This window comes from Phyllopteryx taeniolatus, chromosome 4 (assembly GCF_024500385.1).
Source record: "Phyllopteryx taeniolatus isolate TA_2022b chromosome 4, UOR_Ptae_1.2, whole genome shotgun sequence".
NCBI classification, from domain to species: domain Eukaryota; kingdom Metazoa; phylum Chordata; class Actinopteri; order Syngnathiformes; family Syngnathidae; genus Phyllopteryx; species Phyllopteryx taeniolatus.
In genome coordinates this window covers 6,819,131-6,846,618 of record NC_084505.1, presented here as the reverse complement: position 1 = coordinate 6,846,618, position 27,488 = coordinate 6,819,131, and the positions used below count along the sequence as shown (strand labels likewise).

The window sequence follows — 27,488 nt, the reverse complement described above, 5'->3', positions numbered from 1 at the left end:
AACTATCTTAGAACTTTCATTGATGGTTATTCAGTCTGCCAATACATTATATTCTGCTCACCCTGTTTGAGGTTACACAAGCTTTAGCCAATCCAAGCTTGGGTGAGAGGTAATGTACACACGCTTGAATGACCACCAGTCAATCATTGGACTGAATGACAACCATTTACCAACAATTTTAACTAATATTTGAAAGAGTGTGGTAAAAAGCTTAATGTTGCCTAGGCTTATCAAGTATTGGACAAATACTAACCTCCGTTTTTTATTTTGTGCATTTACAGCGGTAGCACCTTGTTGGTTTTGCCGTTCTCGTATGGACTGCTCGTTACGCCACTGTGAAGACACAAAGTCGTCAGTGATTTGGGCAACTGATTGGATTAATTAAGAAAAATGTCTCACATTGGCTTGTTTCTGAGCTAAATCCTCCAGGAGCTCCTCCACACTTTCATCTGCAACATCCAAAGGCGTCTGACCCTTCAGAATATGTCACAATGATTTATAAAACAAGAATAGTCCAAAATACAACATTAAATTCTGTATAAATGTCAAATAAAAAGTGAAGCCTCACGGCGCTGCTGCGGGCTTCCATATTGCACATCTGTTCAGCTAAAATGTGACAGGCCTCCCCCTGACCCCAGTGTGCAGCAGCATGAAGAGGAGTCCACCCGTCTAAGTCCATAGCAGACACATCCAGCCCACACTGACACAGTAGCCTGGACATCATGAAGTGAACAAGACAATGTGTCAGGAGATTTACTCACTTGAAAGGGATTATGAGCTTTCAAGGACGAAAACTAAAGGAACTGAAGTGCCCTTTATGAAAATGGCAAAAGATGCTTACTTGAGAGCTTCCACGTAGCCTTTGGCCGCAGCCACGTGTAGAGGAGTGGCTCCAGTCCTGGGATGTCGTACGTCAGCAGGTGGTCCCTCACTCAGCCAGGTCCGAGCATCTGTCGTGATATGCTCCTCCTCTACACGCTTTACTGCCTCCAAGTCAACACCTAAACGCAAGCAGGATATGAATATTTTTTAATCCATTTATGTTGCCATCAGAAACCTTTCAATACGTGACACGTCTCCTCCTCCTTTGTCTCATCAGTTTTTCTCGTTTGTTCTCTTTCAACATCAGCGAAAGGATTCACAAATGGACCAATGAGCAAACACTATGTGAAGGCAGTGCTCATGGTGTAGTGTCGTAGTTTCACATTGCAATTGTTTTGTTATGGAGATGCTGTTTGAGACAGCAGAACAGTGACACGCAATTTCAACTGTGTTCCTCCATTCTACATACAGCCACAAGCTCACAGCGCTACTCAAGTTAATATAATTAATACTACTATTATTTTTCTTTACATTTCTTCATCATGCCTCCTCCAACTGCTTTCCATGGGACTACTTTTTCCGAACTCAATGTTTACGTTGTTGCAGTTTGCGGCACAGACAGCAAGTTTGTTCCCTAAACTCCTCAGCGTTGTTTAGCTCTTATTATATTTTAAACGGTAGCTATTTTGTTTGAGAAAGGCTTCTTTGGTTTTACATATTTAGGTATTTAATTTCTGGTTTACAGCATAGCCCGGAGACTATTATTATTATATTTTTTTTACAATCATATATAATGAAGTGTCCTAAATAAATAGTCCACTTTTTTGTTTTACTCACAATCTCTTCTTTTTAATCAGACATTTTATCCACAAAAATCAAATCGAGTATCGAACCATGGGTCAGAAATCGTGATATGTATCGAATTGTGACCTTGGTGTATCGTTACACACACGCACACACAGACAGACACGCGCGCACACACGACAGCAATTATTTTAGAATATATTTTACCAAAAGGTAGAGCTGCATTTCACAATAAGAGCAAGTAAAAAAAGAAACAACTTATAGATCTTCAAATAAAGTGTTTTCCTTCATAAAAAAACAATTCCCTTTTCTCTTAAAGATGCCAAATCTTGACAGAACAGTGACATCTCAAACAATTTTACATATTTTAACAAATCTTAACTGAACTGTTTTAAAGGTTATGCTTCTTCAAAACCTTAGTTTTGTTTCATAATGGCGTTTCACATACATATGCAATTCTAACAAGGGCTCCCAGTGGGAACTTCCCACTGAGAAGTACAAACAAAAATGACTCTGCCCTTTTTAGGCACAATTTGTTCCAAATGTTATCTTTCTTTGTTGGTCATTTTCTGATCTTTCTCCGCCTTTTAACTCAAATTGCATGCACCTCCCTCTCCCGCTCTCTCCCTCTCCCTCTCTTTCTCCCTCTCTCTCCCTCATCTGTGCGCAGTCAGGGATTTCAGTGATTACCACCTGCGATGCAGATTTGATTGGCTGAAGGGGTGGCCATAAAGCCTGTAATATGTTGTGCCGCTTAAAATATAAGTATAAAATATGTCTTGAATCATAACCTCTTTTTTGGCTGTGGTGAGGATCTGTTTGAGACTGCTTCCGGTTCCGGATGCGCACCGCGAGTTATTGACCTCTGTTTTAAACAATGTGAGCCGGAACGAGCTGTATGGTTCCTTAGCACACTAGCTAGTTAGCTCGCCGGCTAGCAAAAATAATAAATAGTTAACTTTCCCTCAAATGTCCCAGTTGTTTGCATCCACGGAGTCAAAGCCTTTACCCGCCAGCAGCTCGCTGGGTCGTGAGCGGCGCGCTGGGTGTTACCACAACAACGAAAATTTATCAAGCCTGGGAAAAAAGTATTTTGTTCCATTGTATTTATGGAACGATAACCCACCCTACTCTTCTTCTGATTGAAAGATAAAATAAGACCTTTCACTTAATAACGTATGACTAATTGGTTTCCTTTTCATATACTCAACAGTTTTTATTTATTGAATTCACATTGTGCATAAAAGATTAAACATTTTTATTTATTTTCTAAAAGCATTAACCGCCTTTGTGCATCTTCACTTAATATTCACTGCCATTGAGAGCTTTAGAAGTCAAATATCCACATTAACTGGGAAGGCTGGGAGTGAATGAGTTAAGCAGCTAGCGTTTTAGCATTTTGTGACATATTTATACATTAGGTTCATGGCTGTGCATTTATGAGCTTAGAACAGCTGAATAGGAATAAGATAAATATTTTTTGTTTTAAGTTTTGGAAGTGTTCAATTTATTCAAAGTAAAATGAAGAAACCTCAAGAGAAAAGTATTTGCTTTGTCTCCCTTCACCAAAACCCTCCTCTGTTTGGGTACATGATGATGATCCATTATGGTACTTATTCCTCTCTGGCTGCATTTGCCAATTTTTTTACCTACTTAAGGATTTGCCAGTCACAGATCATCTGATTGGCCATATGTCGTACAGTGACTACACGGAGCAAAAAGCACACTATATGTATCACTGTGGTTGTATTACACTCTCCTTGTCACAGTTTTAAAAAATTAAAAAATTAAAAAACGTTTTTCGACGGTACTCATCATCAAAGCAGCCAGAGCCTGCATGGCTAACGTCATGTTTGTAAGGTAGACAAATATTAAGCTCACTGATTTTCACTATGTTGAGACAGAGGTGAAGTTGACAGTTTAAAAAGTTAACATTGTTAACGAGTGACCAAAGTTAACATACTCGGAGGAGAGAAAGGTCCATGTTACAACAAACGGGTGCTCGCCTTGCATTTCACAATGAAATGCTACCACACTTTTGCCATTTGTCTTTTCTCTCTCTTCTCAATACCATCCATCCATCTTCTTCCGGTTATCCAAGGTCGGGTCGCGGGGGCATCAGCTTTAACAGGGAAGCCCAGACTCCCCTCTCCCCAGCCACTCCTTCATCCAGCTCTTCCGGGGGGATAAGTTAACCCACACCTGCTCGGCACCTCTCAATGTGGGCAACTCCAGAGAGGAAGAGAGTCCACCTCCTCTAAAGAGGACTGGTACCAGAGCCCAAGCTGTGTGTGGAGGCGAGTCCGACTATATCTAGTCGGAACGTCTCAACCTCACACAACAGCTCGGGCTCTTTCCCTGCCAGTGAGGTGACACTCCACGTCCCTAGAGCCAGCTTCTGTAGTCGGGGATTGGATCGCCAAGCTACAGCCTTCAGCCACCGCCCATCTCACACTGCACCCGACCCCTATGGCCCCTCCCACAGGTGGTGAGCCCATGGAAAGGGGGACCCTCATTACCCATTTGGGCTGTGCCCGGCTGTGCCCCATATTCTTCTCAATTCAGCATTGGATTTTGCAACCGTTGTGCTGCCACTCCTCAACCGAATAGCTTAACTTACACGCATCAGTGACGTAAGCGTGTAGTGTGACACACGCCCCTGCCTGCTTCTATCTTTGCGACCGTCTCCGTGGTAAAACCGATTTGCAGTTTTGCTTGTCAATGAGGTTTTTGCAATTGCGAATTTTGACCCGCAAATTGCGATGCGAGACCACTTAATTCGAGCCTTGCACACATACGTAGGTAAGCAATGCTGTGCGTCTGTGGACGCAGATTCACCATGCTTTATGCGTCCCTGATCATTTTTGTGCATCTCAGTCGCGGGACGCACATCAAACGAGATCCCTGTATGTATATGTGTGTGTTCGGATCCTGTGTGGAGATACAGTCCCGTCCAAAGAACGGCAAGGTCAATTCCTTTGTTTTTGTTGTATACTGGAGACATCTGGGTTTCAGATCAAAAGTTCAGAATTACAGCATTTATTTCATGGTATTTACATCTAGATGCTGGAGCCTATCCCAGCTATCTTCGGGCGAGAGGCGGGGTACACCCTGAACTGGTCGCTGTGTGTGTGGGTGTTTATGTTTGCGTGTGCGTGCGTGTGTATATATACCTATATTAGACTTTACACCGATTTTATCAGGCTGATCGGTATCGGCCGATATTTAGCATTTTATGCTGATCGGCCGATCGCCGAGCCGATCAATGAAAGACATTTACTCCACGTCGCCGCGTGTACAGTATATTTGAATCCAAAAGCTAGTTTATTTTTAGCCTTGTCGCGTGTCTTTTGACGTAGTACTGTAAATAGCTGACGGCCAATGAAGTTGTTTGGGCCTGAGAACGCCTCGGGATCCCCCCAGAAGAACTGGATGAAGTGGCTGGGGAGAGGGAAGTCTGGGCGTCCCTGCTAAAGCTACTGCCCCCGCGACCCGACCTCGGATAAACGGTAGAAAATGGACGGATGGATAGATTCCTCTCCAAATGTGCAAAAGGCCAATCAGAGGATTTAGATTCCATTCCAGCTTTACGCTGCCATGAAGCATACCCGAGATTGAGTTACTTTAACCACGCACTGTAAAACGAGCTAAAGCGTTGTGTAGTTGCCGAAGAGTCAAGTGTTTACCTTGTCTCAGAGTGTATTCCTGGAGAAGAGCCTCAGTGGTTTCATCCAGAGCGATGTCCACAGGAACATCACCATCACAGTTGACAGCAGAGAGAGAAGCACCACGCCGCAAAAGGAAACTGACAAATCAACCACACAGTGAGAAACCATGGAAAACGCAACAAACGGACAATCAGCTGTTCATAGGAAACACTAAAGCTAAAACACACTGTCTGTGCGGAGCTTATAAATTTATCCATATTCTCATTTGCTATAAACATGGGTTTCAATTTGTACACACTGTGGCCAGCCCAGCATGTTCATTCTTTAGCTGAGATGTTATCCTGCCAAACACAACAACAATGATAGCATTGTTGAATGCAGAAATAGTCTGGCACCAACAGTACACGCTGGCATCAAGATTCGGTGTTACACAGCGCATACAGAAAGTATTCACAACGCTTCACTTTTCTCATACTTTGTTACAGCCTTATCACAAAATTTGATAAAATTATTTCTCTCTCTCAAAATTTTGTCTTTGCCATAAAGCTAAAAATTTAGCTCAGGTGTATCTTGTTTCCACTTTTCATCCTTGAGATGTTTCTACAGCTTAATTGGAGTCCACCTGTGGTAAATGCAGTCGATTTGATGTGATTTAGAAAGGCACACACCAGTCTATGGCAGGTCCCACAGTTGGCAGTGCATATCAGGACAAACCAAGCATGAAGTCAAAGAGTTGTCTGTAGACCTCCGAGACAGGATCTGGGAAAGGCTCCCAAAGAGCACAGTGGCCCCTATCATCCGCAAATGGAAGAAGTTCGGAACCACCAGAGCTCTTCCTAGAGCTGGACTCCCCTCTAAACTGAGCAATCTATGGAGAACAACCTGAGTAAAGGAGGTGACCAAAAACCAAACAGTCACTCTGTCAGAGCTCCAGCGTTCCTCTGTGAAAATAGGAGACCCTTCGAGGACAGCCAACTCTGCAGCAATCCACCAATCCGGCCAAAATGGTAGAGTGGCGACACACAAGACACTCCTTCGTAAAAGGGACATGCCAGCGCGCCTGAGTTTGCCTCAGGGCACCTGAGGGACTCTCAAAGCAGGAGGGACAAAATGTTTGGAGGAAACCAGACAACGCTCATCACCTGGCCAATACTATCTCTACAATGAAGCATGGTGGTGGCAGCATAATGCTGTGAGGATGTTTTTAATTGCATGACTTGGAGACTAGTCAAGATAAACCTGCTCCAGAGCGGGCACTCTTGACCTCAAACTGGGGACATGGTTCATCTTTTAGCAGGACAACGAGCTTGAGCACACAGCCAACATATCAAAGGAGTGGCCTCAGGACAACTCTGTCCTTGAGTGGACCAGCCAGAACCAGAGCCCTAGCCCAGACTTGAATCTGGCTTGAGAATCTCTGGAGAGATCTGAAAATGGCGATGCACCAACGCGCCTCATGCACCCTGATGGTGTTCCAGAGGAATGGGCCAAAAGATCAGTGTGCAAAGCTAGTGGCATCATATTCAAAAAGACTTGATGTAATTCTTGTCAAAGGTACATCAAAAAAGGTATTAAGCAAAGGTTGTGAATACTTGTTATTTCTTAGTTTTTGCAATAAGACTAACATACCAAAATTGGGAAAATTTTAATTGTTCCAATATTGTATTCTTTAAACTAGAGTAGACACGAGCAACATACTCTGCTATGTCGCGGTAGCCGCAGGAAGCAGCTACGTGCAGGGCTGTCCAGCCCTCACTGTCAACCTGGTTCACATTGGCACCATGCTCCAGAAGAAAAGAGACCATCTCCATGCTACCATCAATGCAGGCCTTGCAGAATTAAGTTTTGAAAATAAGTGTTGTTCTCATCAAACAGTAATAGTACAACTCAGGTAGTAAAACCAGCTTTACCTGATGTAATGCAGTTATTCCGTCAGCATTGGAGCAGTTAATAATTTCTGTCCCGTCCTCCTTGTTGTTGCTCATCATCTCCTTGGCTTCTTGGAGCATCACTTGGGCCTCCTCTGTGTCCCCGCTGGCACACGCAGCCAGAAACTCTGCAGCTCTGTCAAACCTCACCCTTTTTCTAAACAGTATGATAACTATTGTTGGTTAGACAGAATATCAGATTAAGACACACTTAACTACATTTATAGCCTTTGAAAATTTCCATCCATCCATTTTCCACAGTATATCACTTTTTCCCATAGGGTTGTGGGTGAGCTGGAGCCTATCCCAGCAATGGGTGGGATACTGCCAACATATAACAAACAACTATTCACATTCACGCTTACACCTAATTTTGAGTATTCAATTAACCTAACATACATGGTTTTGGAATGCTGGAGGTGTACACAGGGAATGACATGCAAACACCACACCAGTGAGCTGAGATTTGATCAAGCACTCAATCAGTACTTTGCAAAGAGCATGTATTTGCTGATAATTGATAAAAGTCAAATCAACATGTAGGTATTTATGTCAAATTTCACACTGTTAGCTTACAATTGCAAGGTGCCATATAAAGGAACTAACTCATATCTATCATAAAAATTGGGTTATCTGTGCTGGGTGATTACTCCGTTTATCAAGTTTATTTGTTAGGTTAATTTATTATTATTATTTTTTTTTTTTTTTAAATCACTTGCCTAGTTCAAAGCGCATCTCTGCTGATGAGCAATGCTGACACATGGCTGTTAACAGAGAGGAGCTAGTTTCCAAAAACACAGTCAGTGTTGCCATCTTAGCAAACTGGCTGCCCTATTTAACGACTTACTTCCCAACCACTCCAGGGGCTATTTAAAAAATAATAATAATAATTGGGAATTGCATTTCCGCTATCAGACAACATGAGGAATAATTTTTACATTGATTTGCTTGGGAGAAGGAGTCCGGTGGAAGGCAATCACAGAGTCACTCGTGCTGAACATTGCCCAAGACATGGTGGGTGTCCATTTATACATTGCAAAAGCAGTGATTTATCGACATGTTGGAAACTGTTAACCCGAGGTATGTGCTTGGAAGCCGCAAATATTTTACCATGTTCGCCGGCTTTTCTAACCCTGTAATAGCTCTACATTAGAAAGAGTGTGAGAGCGCTAGAGGAGGTACCGGCAGACATATGGACCAGCTTGATTTATGAAGAATCATGTTTACATATATTGATAAAAGGACTATTTTTTTCAAGAGGAAGAATTTAAAACATTCATTGCTGTGGAATATCCATCCATCCATTTTCTACGACTTATCCGGGTTATTTATGACCCTGCCAGGGGCATAAAGCCCCAGACAACTTAGCTCCAAGGATCACTGGGACACACAAACCCCTCCACCACGACAAGGTGACGGCTCAAGGAGGGGTGCTGTGGAATATTATATTCATAAACTGGATTCTAACCATTTACAGCCACCGACGTACATATGCATCGTTTGTTTTTCAACGGCGAGGCTTGGATGAGGCTCTCGCCCAGCTTGTCTGTGAATTTAAACGATCCCTGTAGATGGCAACGTTGCATCAATTTGGATTGAGATCAGCACAGCTTTTGAGTAGAAAAATAAAGATTAAGGTATGAATCTTGTCACATCAATTATTAGCAGGAGAAATGCCAACACACTGGAATTCAGACAAGTTTCGGAACCTCACACTCAAACAGCGTATGTGTGTGTGTCTTCCTGGTATAGTAGTAGTTAGTAGGAGGTGTGTGTCACGAACAGGACTAAAATCAGTAATTGGAATTTAGTGAAAAAAAATGTGATACTGCATTTTAAGGCCATATTGCCCACACTTCAATACAGTAGCATGTTATGGCATACTGCAATTCTCACTTTCCATAAACGCATTAATCATATGACAGAGATTTCACCAGAAAATATATATTTTACGTCACTTCCAACTAGTGTTGCAGCAAGTACCAATACTGTACCGAAGTATTTTGACATAAAAAACAGCGCCGTACCAGTTTTTTTTTTTAGTACCGATAGTTTATTTTTAAAAAACTCAGTTCAGTTCATATGGTGTCTTAAAGGCCAGTACCCAAAAGGCCGACAGTCAGCCAATGATTGCCTGTCTTCCGGCAAGTTCTGTGCGTGCGACTGTGTGGGAGCTAGAAGAATGAAATGCCTTCAAACTGCCGACGAGCGCCTGCGAACAAGTTAGTACGCGTTAGTGTTAGCCACCGGGATGTAACCTCAGAGTCCGCAGCTCACAAGGCTATGTGAGCGAAGTCGGTGTTATGTGCAATGGATTTTCCCGTGCTGTTCGGGAAACACTGCATTTGATGCACACAAAGGTCTGTGTTACCAGCAGGAGACTGACAGCATTGATAGCATGAGATGACTTAATACAGGTGCGCGCCGCACGGAAGCCCAGCTTGGAGCGCTCCAACAACGGATAAAGACTACAGTCGTCGTTGGAGACCACTCCGGAAATCGGGGCGATTGGGAAGAATAAAAATCCACCCGAACGCAAAAGGAAACCTACTTATTATCAAGGTGGAGCAAAAAGGTCCACTTTTTGAGGGTCATGGGGCTCCATACGAAATGAATAATAGCACTGCACTGTGTGCACACAATGTATTGTTTACAATGGGAGAAATTAAATGCAGTCAAATACAAGAATACTGCACACTAAAAGCTTCAATACAAAGCTTGAAAGTTCGAAACACACAGTGTTAACTATGAGTCAAGTATGTATAAATGTATAAATAGAAATCATTAATATTGTCATGGATAAAGTATTACTTCCCTTGTTTCTTCAGTTTCTTGTTCATTTTTAATACCAGGTGCAACTAAAAGTACCTTTGTTTGGACAAACATAATGATGACAACGAAAATAGCTTATAAGAGTTGAATATAAGAGCTCTAGCCATTTTCCATGGTTTTATTAATAATAACCAAAACTATATTTAATCATAGCAATTGAGCTTTTTTATTCTTTAGGTAAATTACCTTTAGTGGTGCCAGGTATTATAATGAACAAGAATTATTATTTTTTTTTTTTTCCATTATTAAGGGAGAGAAAAAAAATCCACACCTGCATGGCCCTGTGTGATTACCCCACTCCCGTTAAAACAACTTATTATACCAGAGTTCAATTTCTCTTGCCACACCCAGTCATGATACTGGCACACCTGTTCTCAATCAAGAAATCACTTAATTAGGACCTGCCATTCAGGAGCAAATGAGAAAGAATGTAAGTGAGATCTATCAGTGTGGAAAACGTTATGAAGCCTTTTCTCAAGCTTTGGGACTCCAACGAACCACAGTGAGAGCCATTGTCCACAAATGGCGAAAACAGAACAGTGGCGAACCCTCCCAGGAGTGGCCAGCCGACCAAAATTACCCCTCACAAAAGACACAACAATATCAAAAGAACTGCAGGTCTCACTTGCAAACTGGCCAAAAATGGCCAGCATAACAGAGTTCCAAGAAGGAGAACAATAAGGCTATTCTCAATTTTGCCAGAAGACATATTGATGGTCCCCAAGACTTTTGGGAAAATACTCTGTGGTCTGACGAGACAAAAGTTGATCTTTTTGGAAGGTGTGTGTCCCATTACATCGGGTGTAAAAGTAACACAGCATTTCAGAAAAAGAAAATAATACCAACAGTAAAATAAGGTGGTGCCACTGTGATGGTCTGGGGCTGCTTCAGGACTCGGAAGACTGGTTGTGATAAATGGAACCATGAATTCTGCTGTCTACCAAAAAATTGTAAAGGAGAATGTCCGGCCATCTTTTCGTGATCTCAAGCTGAAACGAACTTGGGTTCTGCAGCAGGACAATGATCCGAAACACACCAGCAAGTCCACTTCTGAATGGCTGAAAAAAAGACAAAATTAAGACTATGGAGTGGCCTAGTCAAAGTCCTGACCTGAATCCTATTGAGATGTTGTGGCATGACCTTAAAAAGGCAGTGAAGGTGTGAAACATTTAAGTGTGACAAACATGCAAAAAAAAATAAGAAATCAGGAGGGGGGCAAACACTTTTTCACACCACTGTGTGTGTGTGTGTGTGTGTATCATACATTAGCTGTATATAGATGTACAATTTTACATCAAACACACATTCATCATATATGATAACACAGGAATATATGTATTTTTTTTTTTTTTTTAATTACTTAAAAATAGGCTAATTCTATTTTTTACAGTTTTGAATACTGTACATCCCGCTCGCTCCCTTAATTGTTTGGGGGGGGGGGTGAATGTGTTGCTTGAGACTGCAATCAAAAGTGGACTGACTGCATAATATGAGGTGGCGGTCTCAAGACAATGTGCGGTGCTCGCATACGGTCTCCCACGGGGGGTGGGAGTTGTATGGAAGCACAGTTGTCACAAACGAAGTCTCACCAAGTATTAAATATCAGGTAGCTTGGGGGATTTCCACACCTACCACTTTGATGCTAATTGGCTTTAATGCATGGGGGTACTGTGCAAGCACCGATGTGAATCTCATTTGTAGTCCACGCGCACTTTTCATTTCGGACCTTTGGGCTAAGCTAGCAAGCAGCTCGTTGGCAAGTTCTGTTCAACTGTTCCCCAAATGGGGATTCCTCACCGTCTCTTGAGGAGCGGGCTGCTTTCGTCGCCCTTCGAAACGGGTTCCTCACTTGGCGGCCGCCGCAGCTCGGCCTGCGGCTCCTCGGTTCCTCTTTCTACGGCGTCGCCTCGCCATCTCCGCCGGGGCAAGGCCGACGTTTTGTCGGTGCAGGAACCCGCCCAGCGCTTTAGCTGCTCCCGCCGCTTGGTCCTCGCCGAGTCGCCCATTAATGTATCCAAGGAGGCCCGTGTTATTAAAAATTAAACATAGTCAGGAAGGGAAAGACACACCCTCCATGCGTATACTTTCACTTCCTGACTGCGGAACCACTGCGAGGAAGCCTCGGCTGGTGCTCGTGCTCGTACCGTGTGGGCGAACGAGCTGCGCGCGACACTTAACAGCGATGACGTCACAAAAGGCTTGTTTACAACAGTACAAGTACTGTACAGTACTGTAGCAGGTAGGTCCCTTCCTGTCAGGAAACACTAAAATAGTCAGACGTTGTGCCATTGTGTCTTGAAGTTGAATTGGTCACAATGAACATTTTGAGTGTTTCTAGAGTATGCTGGTATGTCACTATGGAAAACCATTGGAACATTTATTCGATGGCTGCTCTGTCCTCACTGAGTCACTGGAGCATTAGTGTGCGACATTTAGAAGAAAAGAAAAAAAAATCTGCTGTCAAGTTGAAACGGTTTGTGTTTGTCTTTTGTCCGGTCGCCAACGGCAGCAAAATTCAAAAGCTTTGAATCACTTTTGACCTCTAACGTGTTTCGATGAGACACTCAAAAGTTTGAAGTTGATCAGATCAAATCTCTGGGAGGAGTTTGTTAAAATATGACCTCTGTAAAAGGCCAAATACAGGGCAACATTTGAAGGTAAATTAAAAAGGGCAGATTTCCTGTTAGGTTGAGGGTATGGCTCCAAGAGACTTTTTCTTTTTGTAGGACTTCGGCTGTTACATGTGCCTCCCAATTTTCATAGACCTGGGTGAAATGTACAGCCGGAGCTGCGTCGTTCAAAAATTTGTAGGGGGCGCTACTGAGCCTTTTTTTTTCTTTCTTAATTGCACAATAAACCTATGAAATATGTCATTTTACCCAGTGCATCTTTAGACCCTCAAAAACAACGTTGTTTCCCTGGCACGTCGCCACTGCAACGTTTGTTGAAAACTCACAAATTTCATGTTTTGACATCATGAAGGTCTTAACACTCTTCTAAGGAAATATGAGGCAGATCTGAACAAAGGTGCTAAGACTACGGGGGGGGGGGGGGGGGGGGATTGAGCCATAGACACCTTAGATGTCTAGGCTGTGTGTGAAATTCTGAAAAGATACAACCATCTGGAATCAGCTTTTGTTGTCACAGCAACTCATCAAAACTCTCCACGCTGCGAAAGCCACGTCCTCTGCCGAAACGTTGCGATTTTTAGTACAAAGCATGATCTTATGGCTTTTCTGACAAAATTTTAGGTGCTTCTGGTCCACGTGCTTGGTGCAGTATATTAAAATGTAAAAGATGACGTTTCTTGTTGCCACTAGGTGGGGCTATATATATATATATATATATCTCCACACACACAGTATATAACAAACTATTGTCATACAGATGTCTTTCGGCTGTGACTCTTATCACACGAGAGGTTTGGGATCTTTTTGGGAGCATGTACAGGTAAGTTATTAAGGACTTTCTGTTTTGTAGCAAAAGATATTTGATATGCAAAATTTCATGCGCCGCCCCTGTCCTGTAGTGTGGCGAAATAAAAAGCTTTCAATAACAGTTAATTTTCCAGGTCTTGAGATGATCAATCGGATTAAACCTCTCGGACAAGTTTGTGAAAGTATGAGGCCTGTAAATATGCAAAAACGGTCCAAAATTGTACATTAAAAAAATTATATCTCACTTCACTTTTTTTTTTTTTTTTTTTGTATGTCTAGGGGTTCTCCCCAAATTTCGTAGGCCAAGGCCAAATGTACCGCTTCTGTAGGGGGGCACTACAGAGCCATTTTTTTGTAATGGCGTATGACAACTTCGCCAGGCTCGATGTGCGTGCAAAGTTTTGTTTATTTTGGTGCATGTTGAGGCCCTCAGAAATGACATTCAATCACAATGATCAGTGACTGAAATATAAATGCATTTATGTGTGCAAGTATGTAAATATCCACGTACAAACATAATTGCATATCTGTGTGTAGTTGAATGGCAAACTAGTTGACATATTGTGGATCATCTCTCGAAATAACCTTCACCTTTTACTGTGCTGCATAATTACTGCCGGTATCACAAAGAACGATTTCTTGACCAATAAGAGCAGCCGTAAACAGCACAATTGTTTGCCATTGTTAAAGACACAATAATGACAAGTACTGACTATTAGCCTCAGATATCTCGGTGCATTGAAAATCAGTCGACCACACAAAAATAGTTTGTTTACAAACCCATCCATTCAAATTAAGGAGGATAACATTGAATATTAATGAGAAATTCAGTCCTCTCATCTGCCAGGTGGTTTGGACCAACTGAAATAGCTTGAAAAAGAGCATCTTGGGCATTTCCAACCCAAATTATCTTGGAAACTCGATAAAAGGAGATAAAAAAAAATGATAAAAATTAAAATATGGGACCTTAAGGGGTCCATCCATTCATTTCCTCATGGACATATAGAGACAGATGACCAGTCACACCCACAATCACAACATTACTAAGTGGGAACTGAACCCACGCTGCCTATACCTAGTCAGGCGAGTAGGCCACTACACCATTAGTGTACTGTTAAAAATTATTCAACTCAAATCTAATAATTGAAAAAGGAGATGTAACGTTTTCTCATGTTGCTAAGCATTAAAGCTTACTTTCAACAAAGTGTCCAGAACAAAACAGATTAATGAACTGGCTATCTGACCCGAGTGACAACAGCTGTGCTGAGTCATGAAAGCCACAATCTCCGTCTCCCCCTTGACCAATGTTCTGTCTTCTCGCACTGATTCCAAATTGGTGGCGGTAAACTCAAACTGTCCCTCTCACCTGTACTGTTGTAACTAAACACTGCACAGTAATTCACAATTTTTGCACGTTGGCTATCAAATTTATCTATTCAAACACTCAACAGATAAAACAATGCGTAGACCTGCAGCTTGGCAGCCGGGTCGTGGCGAGTGGTGTGTGACGTCACGTGCAAACTATCTATAAGGAAGAATGTCTATCATGGGTTTTATTCTTATTAACAACAGGCAATAGTTGAGCAGAGTGGACTCTCTCTCTTCTCTTCATTGTCCGGAATAGTTCATTCATTATCATGCCTCTAAAGGATCAGAATCAATATGTTCACGGTGCTAACACTTGGTCTTTGTTGCTCATAAACATTCCAACATGCCCAAAGGGTCAAATTCCACGTTGCGTTTTTCTCTGGTTAATGCAGTCAGTCAACGACAGGAAAAGCTGGATCACACAAGAAAGTAAGGAAACATCTCAATGGAGTTTATTTGTGTTGCATAGAAAGTTAGATTTTAGCCTGGCAAGCATAATTAACAATTTAGGCCTCCTATGGCAAAAAAATATGGTTTGTCATAGCCGTTGAATGATAACAGTCATTTCACAGTAAGTTCTGTCCTTGTATTGCTAATAAATGTGAAATAATGTAACAGAGAGGGAAAGCCGATAAAACTTCTGCAGATGGGTACATGTTCTCCTCATTGAGGTTTATAACTACATCTGTATGCACAGTATAAATGTAAATATATAATAATAATAATATATTATAAGAAGAACACACAGTCAAGTACAAGCCATGTAAGATGCAAACGACTCTCTTACACTTGTAAACCAACAAAAGCAAGTCATGCTTTTGTTTTGATAATGGTGTTAGAAAAAAAAACTGGAAAATGAGCCCATACTTTTTTAATTGAACATTTATGCAACTTATTACAGAACAATTAGACAAGTACACAACAGTATGGAACAAGGGTCAATTAAAGAACAATCAAACCAACCAATTTAGACAAAACCAAGCAAAGACCGGGCATGGTATATGGCGTTGTGATAAGGAGTAATGAGCAGGCATATTAAGGGGTGTTTAATTTGTTGGGGAGAAAAATACAAAGAATGGGATTTTCAAAAAATATATATGATAAACAGTGTGGAGTAATGTTTGTAGGAATCAACTCTTCATAAATTTCATGAATGGGACCAGTGGGTACGGTGTAATGTGTGATCCATCCATCCATCCATCCATTTTCTTCCGCTTATTTGAGGTCAGGTTGTGGGGGCAGTAGCTTTAGCAGGGACACCCAGACTTCCCTTTCCCCAGCCACTTCATCCGGGGGGATCTCGAGGCCTTCCCAGGCCAGCCGGGCGACATAGTCTCTCCAGGGTGTCCTGGGTCGTCCCCGGGGTCTCCTCCCGGTGGGACACCACCCAAGTCTGCCTCTGTTGCATAGGCGTGTCAACCTGGACAGCCCCACAACATCCAGAGCCCTTAGGAACTCCGAGTGAATCTCGTCATCCCCTGGAGCCTTGCCATCGAGGAGCTTTTTAACCACCTCAGTGATCTCAACCCCAGAGATAGGAGAGCCTGCCTCAGAGACCCAGGACTCTGCTTCCTCATGGGAAGGCGTGTCGGTGGAATTGACAAGGTCTTCAAAGTATTCTCCCGACCGACTCGCAACGTTCCAAGCCGATTTCAGCAGCGATCCATCCCGACTATACACAGTGTTGATGGTGCACTGCTTCCAGAATTTTCTCGAAGCCATCCGAAGTCCTTCTCCATGGCCTCACTAAACTCCTCCCATGCCCGAGTTCTTGCCTCAGCTACCACCAAAGCTGCATTCCGCTTGGCCAGCCGGTACCCATCAGCTGCCTCAGGAGTCCCACATGCCAAAAAGGCCCGATAGGACTCCTTCTTCAGCTTGACGGCATCCCTCACCGCTGGTGTCCACCAACGGGTTCGGGGATTGCCGCCACGATAGGCACCAACCACCTTATGGCCACAGATCTGGTCGGATGCCTCAGTAATGGAGGCGCGGAACATGGTCCACTTGGACTCAATCCGGGACATGGGTAAAGTTCTGACGGAGGTGGGAGTTGAAACTCCTTCTGACAGGGGATTCTGCCAGACGTTCCCCGCAGACCCTCACAATAAGTTTGGGCCTGCCAGGTCGGACCGGCATCTTCCCCCACCATCTGAGCCAATTCACCCACACGTAAGTATATCCACACCTCCTCGGCGCCTCTCACTGTGAGCAACTCTGGAGTGGAAGAGAGTCCAACCCCTCTCAAGAGGACTGGTACCAGAGCCCAAGCAGTGTGTGGAGGCGAGCCCGACTATATCTAGTCGGAACTTCTCGACCTCACACACCAGCTCGGGCTCTTTTCCTGCCAGAGAGGTGATATTCCACGTCCCTAGAGCCAGCTTCTGTAGCTGGAGATCGGATCGCCAAGGTCTCTGCCATCAGCCACCGCCCAGCTCACATTGCACTTGACCCCTATGGCCCCTCCCACAGGTGGTGAACCCATGGGAAGTGGGACCCACGTTACCCTTTCGGGCTTTGCTCGGCCGGGCCCCATTGGTGCAGGCCCAGCCACCAGGCTGTTGCCTTCGAGCCTTACCTCCAGGCCTGGCTCCAGAGGGGGGCGCCGGTGTCCCGTGTCCAGGCGAGGGAAATTGAGGTCCAATATTTGTACTCATCATAAGCCATGGGTGACCCTACCAGGAGCATGAAGCCCCAGACAACTGAGCTCCTAGCGTCATTGGGACACACAAACCCCTCCACCACGATAAGGTGACGGCTACAGGAGGAGTCTTCTTCTTTTCCTTTCGGCTTGTCCCGTTAGGGGTCGCCACAGCGCGTCATCCTTTTCCATGAGAGCCTATCTCCTGCATCCTCCTCTCGAACACCAACTGCCATCATGTCTTCCCTCACGACATCCATCAACCTTCTCTTTGGTCTTCCTCTAGCTCTCTTGCCTGGCAGCTCCATCCTCATCATCCTTCTACCAATATACTCACTCTCTCTCCTCTGGACGTGTCCAAACCATTGAAGTCTGCTCTCTCTAACTTTGTCTCCAAAACATCGAACCTTGGCTGTCCCTCTGATGAGCTCATTTCTAATTTTATCCAACCTGGTCACTCCGAGAGCGAACCTCAACATCTTCATTTCCGCCACCTCCAGCTCTGCTTCCTGTTTTCTCTTCAGTGCCACTGTCTCTAATCCATACATCATGGCTGGCCTCACCACTGTTTTATAAACTTTGCCCTTCATCCTAGCAGAGACTCTTCTGTCACATAACACACCTGACACCTTCCTCCACCCGTTCCAACCTGCTTGGACCCGTTTCTTCACTTCCTGACCACACTCACCATTGCTCTGGACGGTTGACCCCAAGTATTTAAAGTCCTCTACCCTTGCCATCTCTTCTCCCTGTAGCCTCATTCTTCCCCCACCACCCCTCTCATTCATGCACATATATTCTGTTTTACTTCGGCTAATCTTCATTCCTCTTCTTTCCAGTGCATGCCTCCATCTTTCTAACTGTTCCTCCAGCTGCTCCCTGCTTTCACTGCAGATCACAATGTCATCTGCAAACATCATGGTCCACGGGGATTCCAGTCTAACCTCATCTGTCAGCCTATCCATCACCACTGCAAAAAGGAAGGGGCTCAGGGCTGATCCCTGATGCAGTCCCACATCCACCTTAAATTCTTCTGTCACACCGACAGCACACCTCACCGCTGTTCTGCTGCCCTCGTACATGTCCTGTATTATTCTAACATACTTCTCTGCCACTCCAGACTTCCGCATGCAGTACCACAGTTCCTCTCTGGGTACTCTGTCATAGGCTTTCTCTAGATCTACAAAGACACAATGTAGCTCCTTCTGACCTTCTCTGTACTTTTCCATCAACATCCTCAAGGCAAATAATGCATCTGTGGTACTCTTTCTAGGCATGAAACCATACTGTTGCTCGCAAATACTCACTTCTGTCCTGAGTCTAGCCTCCACTACTCTTTCCCATAACTTCATTGTGTGGCTCATCAACTTTATTCCTCTATAGTTGCCACAGCTCTGCACATCACCTTTGTTCTTAAAAATGGGCACCAGTACACTTTTCCTCCATTCCTCAGGCATCTTCTCACGCACTAGAATTCTATTGAACAAGCTGGTCAAAAACTCCACAGCCACCTCTCCTAGATGCTTCCATACCTCCACAGGAATGTCATCAGGACCAACTGCCTTTCCATTTTTCATTCTCTTTAATGCCTTTCTAACTTCCCCCTTACTAATCATTGCCACTTCCTGGTCCACCACACTTGCCTCTTCTACTCTCCCTTCTCTATCATTTTCCTCATTCATCAACTCCTCGAAGTATTCTTTCCATCTACCTAGCACACTGCTGGCACCAGTCAACATATTTCCATCGCTATCCTTAATCACCCTAACCTGCTGCACATCCTTCCCATCTCTATCCCTCTGTCTGGCCAGCCTGTATAGATCCTTTTCTCCTTCTTTAGTGTCCAACCTGCCATACATGTCATCATATGCCTCTTGTTTTGCCTTTGCCACCTCTACCTTTGCCCTGTGTCGCATCTCAATGTATTCCTTTCGCCTCTCCTCGGTCCTCTCAGTGTCCCACTTCTTCTTAGCTAACCGTTTTCCTTGTATGATTTCCTGTACTGTGAGGTTCCACCACCAAGTCTCCTTCTCTCCTTTCCTGCCAGAAGATACACCAAGTACTCTCCTGCCTGCTTCTCTGATCACCTTGGCTGCAGTGGTCCAGTCTTCTGGAAGCTCTTCCCGTCCACCGAGAGCCTGTATCACCTCTTCCCGAAAAGCTGCACAACACTCGTCCTGTCTCAGCTTCCACCACATGGTTCTCTTCTCTGCCTTTGTCTTCCTAATTTTCCTCCCCACCACCAGAGTCATCTTACACACCACCATCCTATGCTGTCTAGCCACACTCTCCCCTACCACTACCTTACAGTTGGTAACCTCCTTCAGATTACATCGTCTGCACAAGATGTAATCCACCTGTGTGCTTCTACCTCCGCTCTTGTAGGTCACCCTATGTTCGTGCCTCTTCTGGAAAAAAGTGTTCACTACAGCCATTTGCATCCTTGTTGCAAAGTCTACCACCATCTGTCCCTCCAAGTTCCTTTCCTGGATACCGTACTTACCCATCACTTCTTCATCACCCTTATTACCTTCACCAACATGTCCATTACAATCTGCACCAATTACGACTCTCTCTCTGTCTGGGATGCTCAGAACTACATCATCTAGCTCCTTCCAGAATTTCTCTTTCACCTCTAGGTCACATCCTACCTGTGGGGCATAGCCACTAATCACATTACACATAACACCCTCAATTTCAAATTTCAGCCTCATCACTCGATCTGATACTCTTTTCACCTCCAAGACATTCTTAGCCAACTCTTCTTTTAAAATAACCCCGACTCCATTTCTCTTCCCATCTACACCATGGTAAAATAATTTAAACCCTCCCCCTAAACTTCTAGCCTTACTGCCTTTCCACCTGGTCTCCTGGACACACAATATAGCAACCTTTCTCCTAATCATCATGTCAACCAACTCCCGAGATTTTCCTGTCATAGTCCCAACATTCAAAGTCCCCACATTCAGTTCTAGGCTCTGTGTTTTCCTCTTCTCTTTCTGCCGAAGAACCCGCTTTCCACCTCTTCTTCTTCTTCTTCTTTGACTTCGACTTCGACCCACAGTAGCTGAATTTCCAACAGCGCCCTGCAGGTTGACGGCGCCGGTGGCGGACGTTGTTAACCCCGGCCACGACCGATCCGGTATGGAATTCTTTGGATGAACGCTCATATTTGTTTGGCAAGGTTTTAAGCCGGATGCCCTTCCTGACGCAACCCTCTGCATTTATCCGGGCTTGGGACCGGCCTACAGTTTGCACTGACTTGTGCCCCCCATAGGGCTGCATTCCAGGAGGAGTAATGTATGATATTTAATTTAATATTCAGTTAGCTGGTTGTACCAGTGTTTTTGTGAGGATTTTTTTGGTCTCTCCAATACAGCAAAATATTTATATAATTTTTTTGTATGAACTTTTTGAAGATGCTGTGAGGTTGATAAAGAGGAGAAGTCATTAAGCAGGGCAATGGTGGGGAGAGTGGGAGCTGAGGTTGAGGGTCTTGGACAGCTCACACATGAACGCCAACCGAAACTGCCCCAAAAAAGCTGAGACGTTGTTCCATGACAACATTTAAAGTCGACAGGACACTATTTAAAGTCATTGGAATGCGATTAAAGTCATCATTTTTCTTTATTAACTACACATATGTCTTTGTTTAACTACTGTATCTACGCTAGTAACATATAGTTAATGGCAAAATAATTAAATGCTCTTCCATTAGATGGTAGAAGATACAATAAAACTATGTATCCACCTTTTGCCATTTATACAACAGAATATCAGTATTTCAGCTTTGTGTTCAATTAAACAGGCCCAAATTTCACAAAAAGTAGGTAAATTTGTGAGTAAATTGAGAAAAGATCATAATTTTTTCAGTATTTATACTTTTTGTTTGGTTTAGTACCGTGAGTTTTTTTTTTCTAATGTGAAATGAGTGCCTTGACTCAATAAAGGTTTGGAAACTGTGTGACAGAATAAGTCTCCAACCTAAGCATCGCAGTCAACATGATTAAAAGGCAGAATCTCAGATTTAGTCAAGTTAATGGCACAGCCGGAACTCTTGCCAAAACTGTTGATGACCTTATGGACTGATGGAATGGCAGTAGAGAGCGCTGTTAGATATAATAAAATGCCATCTGCATATAAACTGATATGACGGTGATGCGAAATCGTTTGAATACCAAAGATGCTGTTAATGGCCGAGGCGAGTGGTTCAATGAAAAGTGCAAAACGGAGTGGTGACAGTGGGCATCCTTGTCTAATACCTCTGATTACTGTGAAAGATGTAGACTAGATGTAAACGTACACGAATCAGCTGTGATTATAGATGCGACAGGTGGGTTCTATAGAATTGTAATCCAATTGGTGAAATAGGTGCCAAAGCCAAAATGGTAGAGGAGGGTGAAGAGAAAGGGTCACCCAACCCTTTCAAACACCTTTCCTACATCTAAAGTGAAGGTAATGGCTCTTAGTGTATGTTTTGTTTATGTACACTATATTTTGATTTCATTAAAAACAAAAAAATCACATTTTAAGTCGGGTATACAGTAGCCAAATTTTTGTTCGACTGAATGTATGATGTCATTTGTGGATTGTCTGCATAGTTTGTTCATCAAATGATTATTGTGTTGCATTGGACCCTGGGATGAAGAAACTACAAATAACATTCAGTACTCAAATTTTGAAGATATTTGAATGATCTTTGTGCTTTCACTTTCTACTTCAGTGTCAGTGGGCCAATCTATCATTTATTTGTTTCATGGATGATTGCAGAATGCTTCCGTCCAAACACATACCCGCCCACTCAATCCCACCTCACGCTGTGACGCGGCTGGCAAAAGCGTGGCTTGCTGAGGACACACCAAACTTTGATCCGGCGGGAGTGTGTGTGGGATTTCAGGAGGTGGAAGCAAGGCTGTTGTGTAAAAGTCCACAGAGTATCTTGGCAGGAAGTCCCTTCTTTACTGCAGTGTTCACTGAGGTTGGCTGTACTGTGGATTGGATTTACCAGGATGGAGATGAAATAGGTCAGTATTGAATATTATCAGATTATATCAAAAAATTAAAAGTACATACACGGAGAGCTCCAAATGGGTGTAACGTGCAACAAGGGCACAAAGTGATGCATAACCAAAAATGGAATATTTTTATACACAAACTGTCAGGAAAAGGAGAGATATGCAAAACACTGACTCTGATAATATAAATATGGGATTCAGCCCGCTAATGTGACTAGCGGGAGTGGCGCGGTTACCCACCACTGCTGAAATTCACCTGTTAATGTCAAGCCCTGCATATAGTTTTTTGTTTTTTTTTATATATAAAACCCTTCCCAACCGCCTTCTTAATAGCACGTCTATGTAACACAAGGATCAACAATTGCATCATACTTTCCACCCTCATTATAGAGAGGAAATGAAATCAGACTCTTCTGAGCTTGGCACTCACTCCAATTCAGTTACTATTAAATCAGGAAATTTGGTTTCAGGTGTCAAAGTCAAATATGACTCAAAGCACAAATTTAAGCTGATCTTGACTAAAGGTGGAAAAGCCAATAAGCGCGTCCTAGACTGTTAATTCCTCTGCACGGATGCATTCATACATACTTTATTTCCCTTGACAAACATATGCAGTCATGCGGGTTCAAAAAAATGGTATAAAATTGAATGGCAAGAAGCATTGTTAGCATCATAGCAAAAATACTTGTGGACCTAACTGTATCCTACCAAATGTGAACCGTAGGCCCAGATACTGTCACACTTACTGCTGTGGTTCGAGGCCCGGCCAGATGCCTCCTCCTGGGTGAAAGGCCAGCTCTAAACTGTATTGCACGGGCCTCGGGGATCGCCACTCGATGTTCTCAACTCCGAAAAATGGCAACAGCGAGAGGATGGCACGGCGAAGTGGCAGGAACACGTAAAACGACCCCTGGTTTCCGACTGGTGGAGAAGTACGCTATGCTGGTGGGTGCTGTGTCCATGCACAGGCAGGACTTGAGTGGAATGGTGATGCTGAAGGACAACCATGTCTGGGCTTCAGGAAGCATCACAGAGGTGAGCATGCTGCTTCAGTGGCCCCGCTAAAATGCTCCTCATACTCTCCCTCTCATATGGAGATACACTTTTTTAATCAAAACCAATCTACATTTTGGTTTCCTCTTATTGTCGCTTTTGTATTCTAAACGGCAACCTATTTTTAATCTTCATCTGAGGATTCATAAAATCGCGGCACGGTGAACGACTGGTTAGAGCGTCTCCCTCACAGTTCTGAGGACCGGGGTTCAATCCCTGGCCCCGCCTGTGTGGAGCTTGCATGTTCTCCCTGTGCCTCCGTGGGTTTTCTCCAGACACTCCGGTTTCCTCCCACATCCCAAAAACATGCATGGTAGGTTGATTGACAACTCTAAATTGCCCGTAGGTGTGAATGTGAGTCCGAATGGTTGTTTGTTTATATGTGCCTTGCGATTGGCTGGCAACCGGTTCAGGGTGTACCCCGCCTCCTGCCCGATGATAGCTGGGATAGGCTCCAGCACGCCCGCGACCCGAGTGAGGAGAAGTTGTTGGTCTATATGTTCCCTGTGATTGGCTAGTGACCAGGCCAGGTACCCCGCCCGTTGCCCAAAGTCAGCTGGTATATGGGCTCAGCCTCACCGCAACCCTAACGAGGACAAATAGTACAGAAAATGGACGGATTTATGTTACAAAGTTAGGATTTCGTAATATATCATAGTACATAGCAGTGATTTCCAACCTTTATGGAGCGAAGCCACATATTTTACAATTGGAAAATCTCACGGCACACCAACAAACAAAAATGGCACAAAAAGTAGATACACAGTTATTACTGTGTAGATACACAGTAATTACTGTATGTGCTTTGGGCACTGTGATAGTGTAGATAAAGCGCTATATAAATGGAGTCCATTTACCATTGAGGAAAGTGTATTGACTCCAAAATGATTTTCTCTTCTCCAGGCTGTGAAAGGTACCAGGTCAGTGTGTGGTTTCAGCAGTAAGATTGAAGTGGAGTGTCGCTCCACAGAAGAGGCCGTGGAGGCAGCCGAAGCCGGAGCAGATATAGTTATGCTTGACAATTTTCAGCCACAGGTAGACAAAAAGTCATCACGGAACTTCATTGGATTGTTTGCAGTTTTTCCCCTGGAAAAATCAACACCAACTCATGTCATCTACTACAGGCGCTCCATCTTGCAGCTGGCGCACTGAAGCAAGAATTCCAAGCTCTGCTGATAGAAGCCAGTGGAGGAGTGACACCAGAAAACCTAGCCGAGTATTTCTCTCCATGTGTGGACATAATCTCCATGGGCTGTATTACACAAGGGTGCCCAGTTGTGGACTTTTCACTAAAGGTTCAAAAGCCCGTTTCTTAGTCAGACCTCCATGAAGGATTGGCACTGGAAACATATTGTACATTCACAAAAAAGGAATTTGAACCATTTACTTGCAATAGAAATAGTTTACAGGTGAGAATAAAGGGGGCACATCTTCCACATTTATATATATATATATATATTACTACATATATTTGACCTTACCTAAATTACTGCACAGAGGTTTGGGGGCAATACATATGAGTTTATCACATCCACTCTTCATTCTGCAAAAAAGAGCCATTAGAATAGTCCATAAGGTTGGTTGTCTTGAATCAGCTATTTGTTAAGTCTAAAATAATAAAGAGCAATGATTTTGCGGAATGTCAAACTGCGCGACTTCTTTACAAAATAAGGAACAATTTATTACCAAGCAATTTACAGGAAACGTTTCAAGAAACAGAGGGGGTGTATAAATTGAGAGATAGGGCAAATGTCAGGATCAAAAAATGCAGAACCACAATGAAGAAATTGGTGTGGAGCTGAAACAATGTCCAAGTATCAACCGCTTCAAAAACAAATACAAACAAATGACATTTACAAAACATAAGAAGGAAGTAGTAGTAATATAAATATATCCATCCACCCATTTGCAATACCGCTTATTAACATATATATTAATAACAACGCTTAATTTCAGTTGTTGCTGCTGAAGATGGCCAGCCAGTTATTAGGTTTAAGGGGCCACTACTTCTTCACGCGGGGTCAAGTAACTGAATAGTTGTTTTCCTTAATGAATGAAATCACAATTTAAAAACAGCATTTTAAGTGCACTTGGGTTATATTTGTCTGATATTTACATTTGTTTGATGAGCTCAAACATTAAAGTGGGCAAAAAAATAAAAAATAAATGCAAAAATATAAGAATTTGAGAAGGGGGCCAATACTTTTCCACAGCACTGTATAAATGTTTGTATATACATAAAAGGGCTATTAGAATAATTAACAAAGCAGGTTACCTCGACACGATGAACCAATTTTTCATAAAGTCTTATCCTTTCAAATTTGTTATGATGAACATGAAAACATTGGAAATAATTGTCTATGTTAATAGCAATTGCCTTCCAGATTTTATTCCATATATATGTTTCTTTTTTTAAATTCAGAGAAGGAAAGTATTATTTAAGAGGTTATATATTTTTAAAAGATGCAAAGCGAGAGCAAATATAACATCGAGATGTGTTTCTGTTTTGTGAGTTACCAGGACACTGTGTAACATTTTGGTGTACACTGGTGTATTATGACCCAGTTGAGGAGCACCATGACAGTCAGCCATCTTGAAACTGAAGTTGCCGTCTTCCTCCTTGACAAGGAAGTCAACACTACCTAAATTAGCCTACAGCTAACTTTTTTTCATTCGGTTGTTGTTCTTCGAGGTATTTTTGATTTTACGACAGCTACCGTTGTTGTAATACGTGTTTGAAAACCTGAGGGTCGAGATAGAATGCACTATTCGTTTGGATCCAATCCACAATTTCAACGTTGGATGGGAGTAATTCCGACAGTGTCCATTTAAATTATGGAATAGCCTTAGTAATGTGCTGAAATTATGTTGCACTAAAGACAGATTCAAAAAGGCCTTCGAAAGTAAAATAATTTTGGGTTTTAAGTCAGAGTCAATCCTTTTTTCTTGTATTAAAATTCATTTTCTTCTTTTTCTACAGAAACCAGTTTTGTTTTTTTGAGAACTGTAAAGGATAGGGGCATTATGTCGCCCCAAGTTAGCTGAGCTAGCCGCCAGCCTGCCTGCGACCCTAGTGAGTATACAGTAAGCAGTATGGAAAATGTTTGGATGGATAAAGGTTAGGCAAAACTAAGCATTGTACTTCAGTTTATTCCTATTTTTGGTCTATGATTTTTGTTGAGTTGTGTGATCAGGTTGGATATTTTGTATGATGTATTTTTTTCTCTTTTTTTATACATTTACACAATTTATTTTCTTGTGAATAATTGCAAGAATTACTGAAATAAAGTATTCATTTATTCATTCATTTTTTTAAATTTTTTTTTTTAGAATTTTCAATTGTGTTTAAAATGTTGTGAATTTGTGAAAGGCAATTGATATGTCATTGGATAAAGGGGAAAAAACAGAAACTGGGAACTCATTTTGTTTGTGCCAGGCCCCACACACACAATGCATGACAAATTCCTGTAGTTCTCAAATCTGTCTTTGCAAAAGAGGAAGAACATTTCACAAGATCTGATTCTCCCACACAGAAGTCACAGACATGTCAAGTAAAAGTCTTACCAAAGAGACCAAAATATGTACAATTATTAGGTGGCTTAATAGCTACCTTAACCAACATTTTGATGAACACATATTTGTGGCGGTCTAGCATGGTTCCCCATTGATTTTGTAAAATAAATTTTACACACCGTGAACAAAAGCGATCCCAAACATCCTTGAGAATGTTGAAGTAATAAATTTCATCGAACATTTTAAAATTGTATGTTTTTATTATTGTTTCTATTATTGTTTCTGTTTCATTGGCCACTGTGTATTCAAGTCTCCCCTCAGATGGCAGAGACTTGGTTTGGAGGCCATAGGAATGCTGGTTGAATAGATGAACAAAGATACATTGTTTATTGGAAATAAATACTTTT

At 42.8% G+C, this 27,488-nt stretch overlaps 3 protein-coding genes across 6 annotated transcripts in view; 1 reads left to right on the top strand and 2 right to left on the bottom strand.

Moving 5' to 3' along the window:
- The window catches only part of ppp1r12c (protein phosphatase 1, regulatory subunit 12C), a 34,819-nt gene extending 22,610 nt beyond the window's left edge, over positions 1-12,209 (bottom strand). Inside the window, exons 1-8 of the mRNA XM_061772238.1 lie at positions 11,852-12,209; positions 7,205-7,379; positions 6,993-7,123; positions 5,313-5,431; positions 842-1,001; positions 569-713; positions 400-474; positions 254-333 (exon numbers count right to left, since the gene is read on the bottom strand). Of these exons, the coding sequence (XP_061628222.1) occupies positions 254-333; positions 400-474; positions 569-713; positions 842-1,001; positions 5,313-5,431; positions 6,993-7,123; positions 7,205-7,379; positions 11,852-12,060 (1,094 nt within the window). The 5' untranslated portion in view covers positions 12,061-12,209. The remainder of the gene's footprint in view (positions 1-253; positions 334-399; positions 475-568; positions 714-841; positions 1,002-5,312; positions 5,432-6,992; positions 7,124-7,204; positions 7,380-11,851) is intronic.
- LOC133477460 (nicotinate-nucleotide pyrophosphorylase [carboxylating]-like) lies at positions 12,141-27,433 on the top strand. 4 transcript variants are annotated; one of them, XM_061772242.1, is made up of 5 exons: positions 12,141-12,293; positions 22,271-22,524; positions 23,240-23,550; positions 24,472-24,603; positions 24,693-27,433. In XM_061772242.1, the coding sequence occupies exons 2-5, from the start codon at positions 22,272-22,274 to the stop codon at positions 24,882-24,884; spliced, it is 888 nt and encodes a 295-aa protein (XP_061628226.1). In that variant the 5' UTR covers positions 12,141-12,293; position 22,271; the 3' UTR covers positions 24,885-27,433. The 4 variants fall into 4 exon arrangements, with proteins under 4 accessions (XP_061628226.1, XP_061628223.1, XP_061628225.1 ...); XM_061772239.1 differs by lacking the exon at positions 12,141-12,293 and adding an exon at positions 12,302-12,527; XM_061772241.1 differs by lacking the exon at positions 12,141-12,293 and adding an exon at positions 13,438-13,504.
- LOC133477312 (uncharacterized) lies at positions 17,168-20,880 on the bottom strand. The gene has a single exon (XM_061771937.1). It carries the CDS (start codon positions 20,722-20,724, stop codon positions 17,659-17,661), a length of 3,066 nt encoding a protein of 1,021 aa, XP_061627921.1. The 5' UTR covers positions 20,725-20,880; the 3' UTR covers positions 17,168-17,658.
- Positions 27,434-27,488: the final 55 nt, after the last annotated feature.

Excerpts from the sequence above, each read along its gene's own strand:
- LOC133477312 (XM_061771937.1), bottom strand. The coding sequence starts at position 20,724 with ATGCAGAGGGTTGCGTCAGGAAGGGCATCCGGCTTAAAACCTTGCCAA.
- LOC133477460 (XM_061772239.1), top strand. The coding sequence starts at position 12,370 with ATGAACATTTTGAGTGTTTCTAGAGTATGCTGGTATGTCACTATGGAA. Across the intron at positions 12,528-22,270 it reads TCTGCTGTCAAGTTGAAACG|AATGCTTCCGTCCAAACACA; the intron begins GTTTGTGTTTGT and ends GGATGATTGCAG. Across the intron at positions 23,551-24,471 it reads CTTCAGGAAGCATCACAGAG|GCTGTGAAAGGTACCAGGTC; the intron begins GTGAGCATGCTG and ends TCTCTTCTCCAG.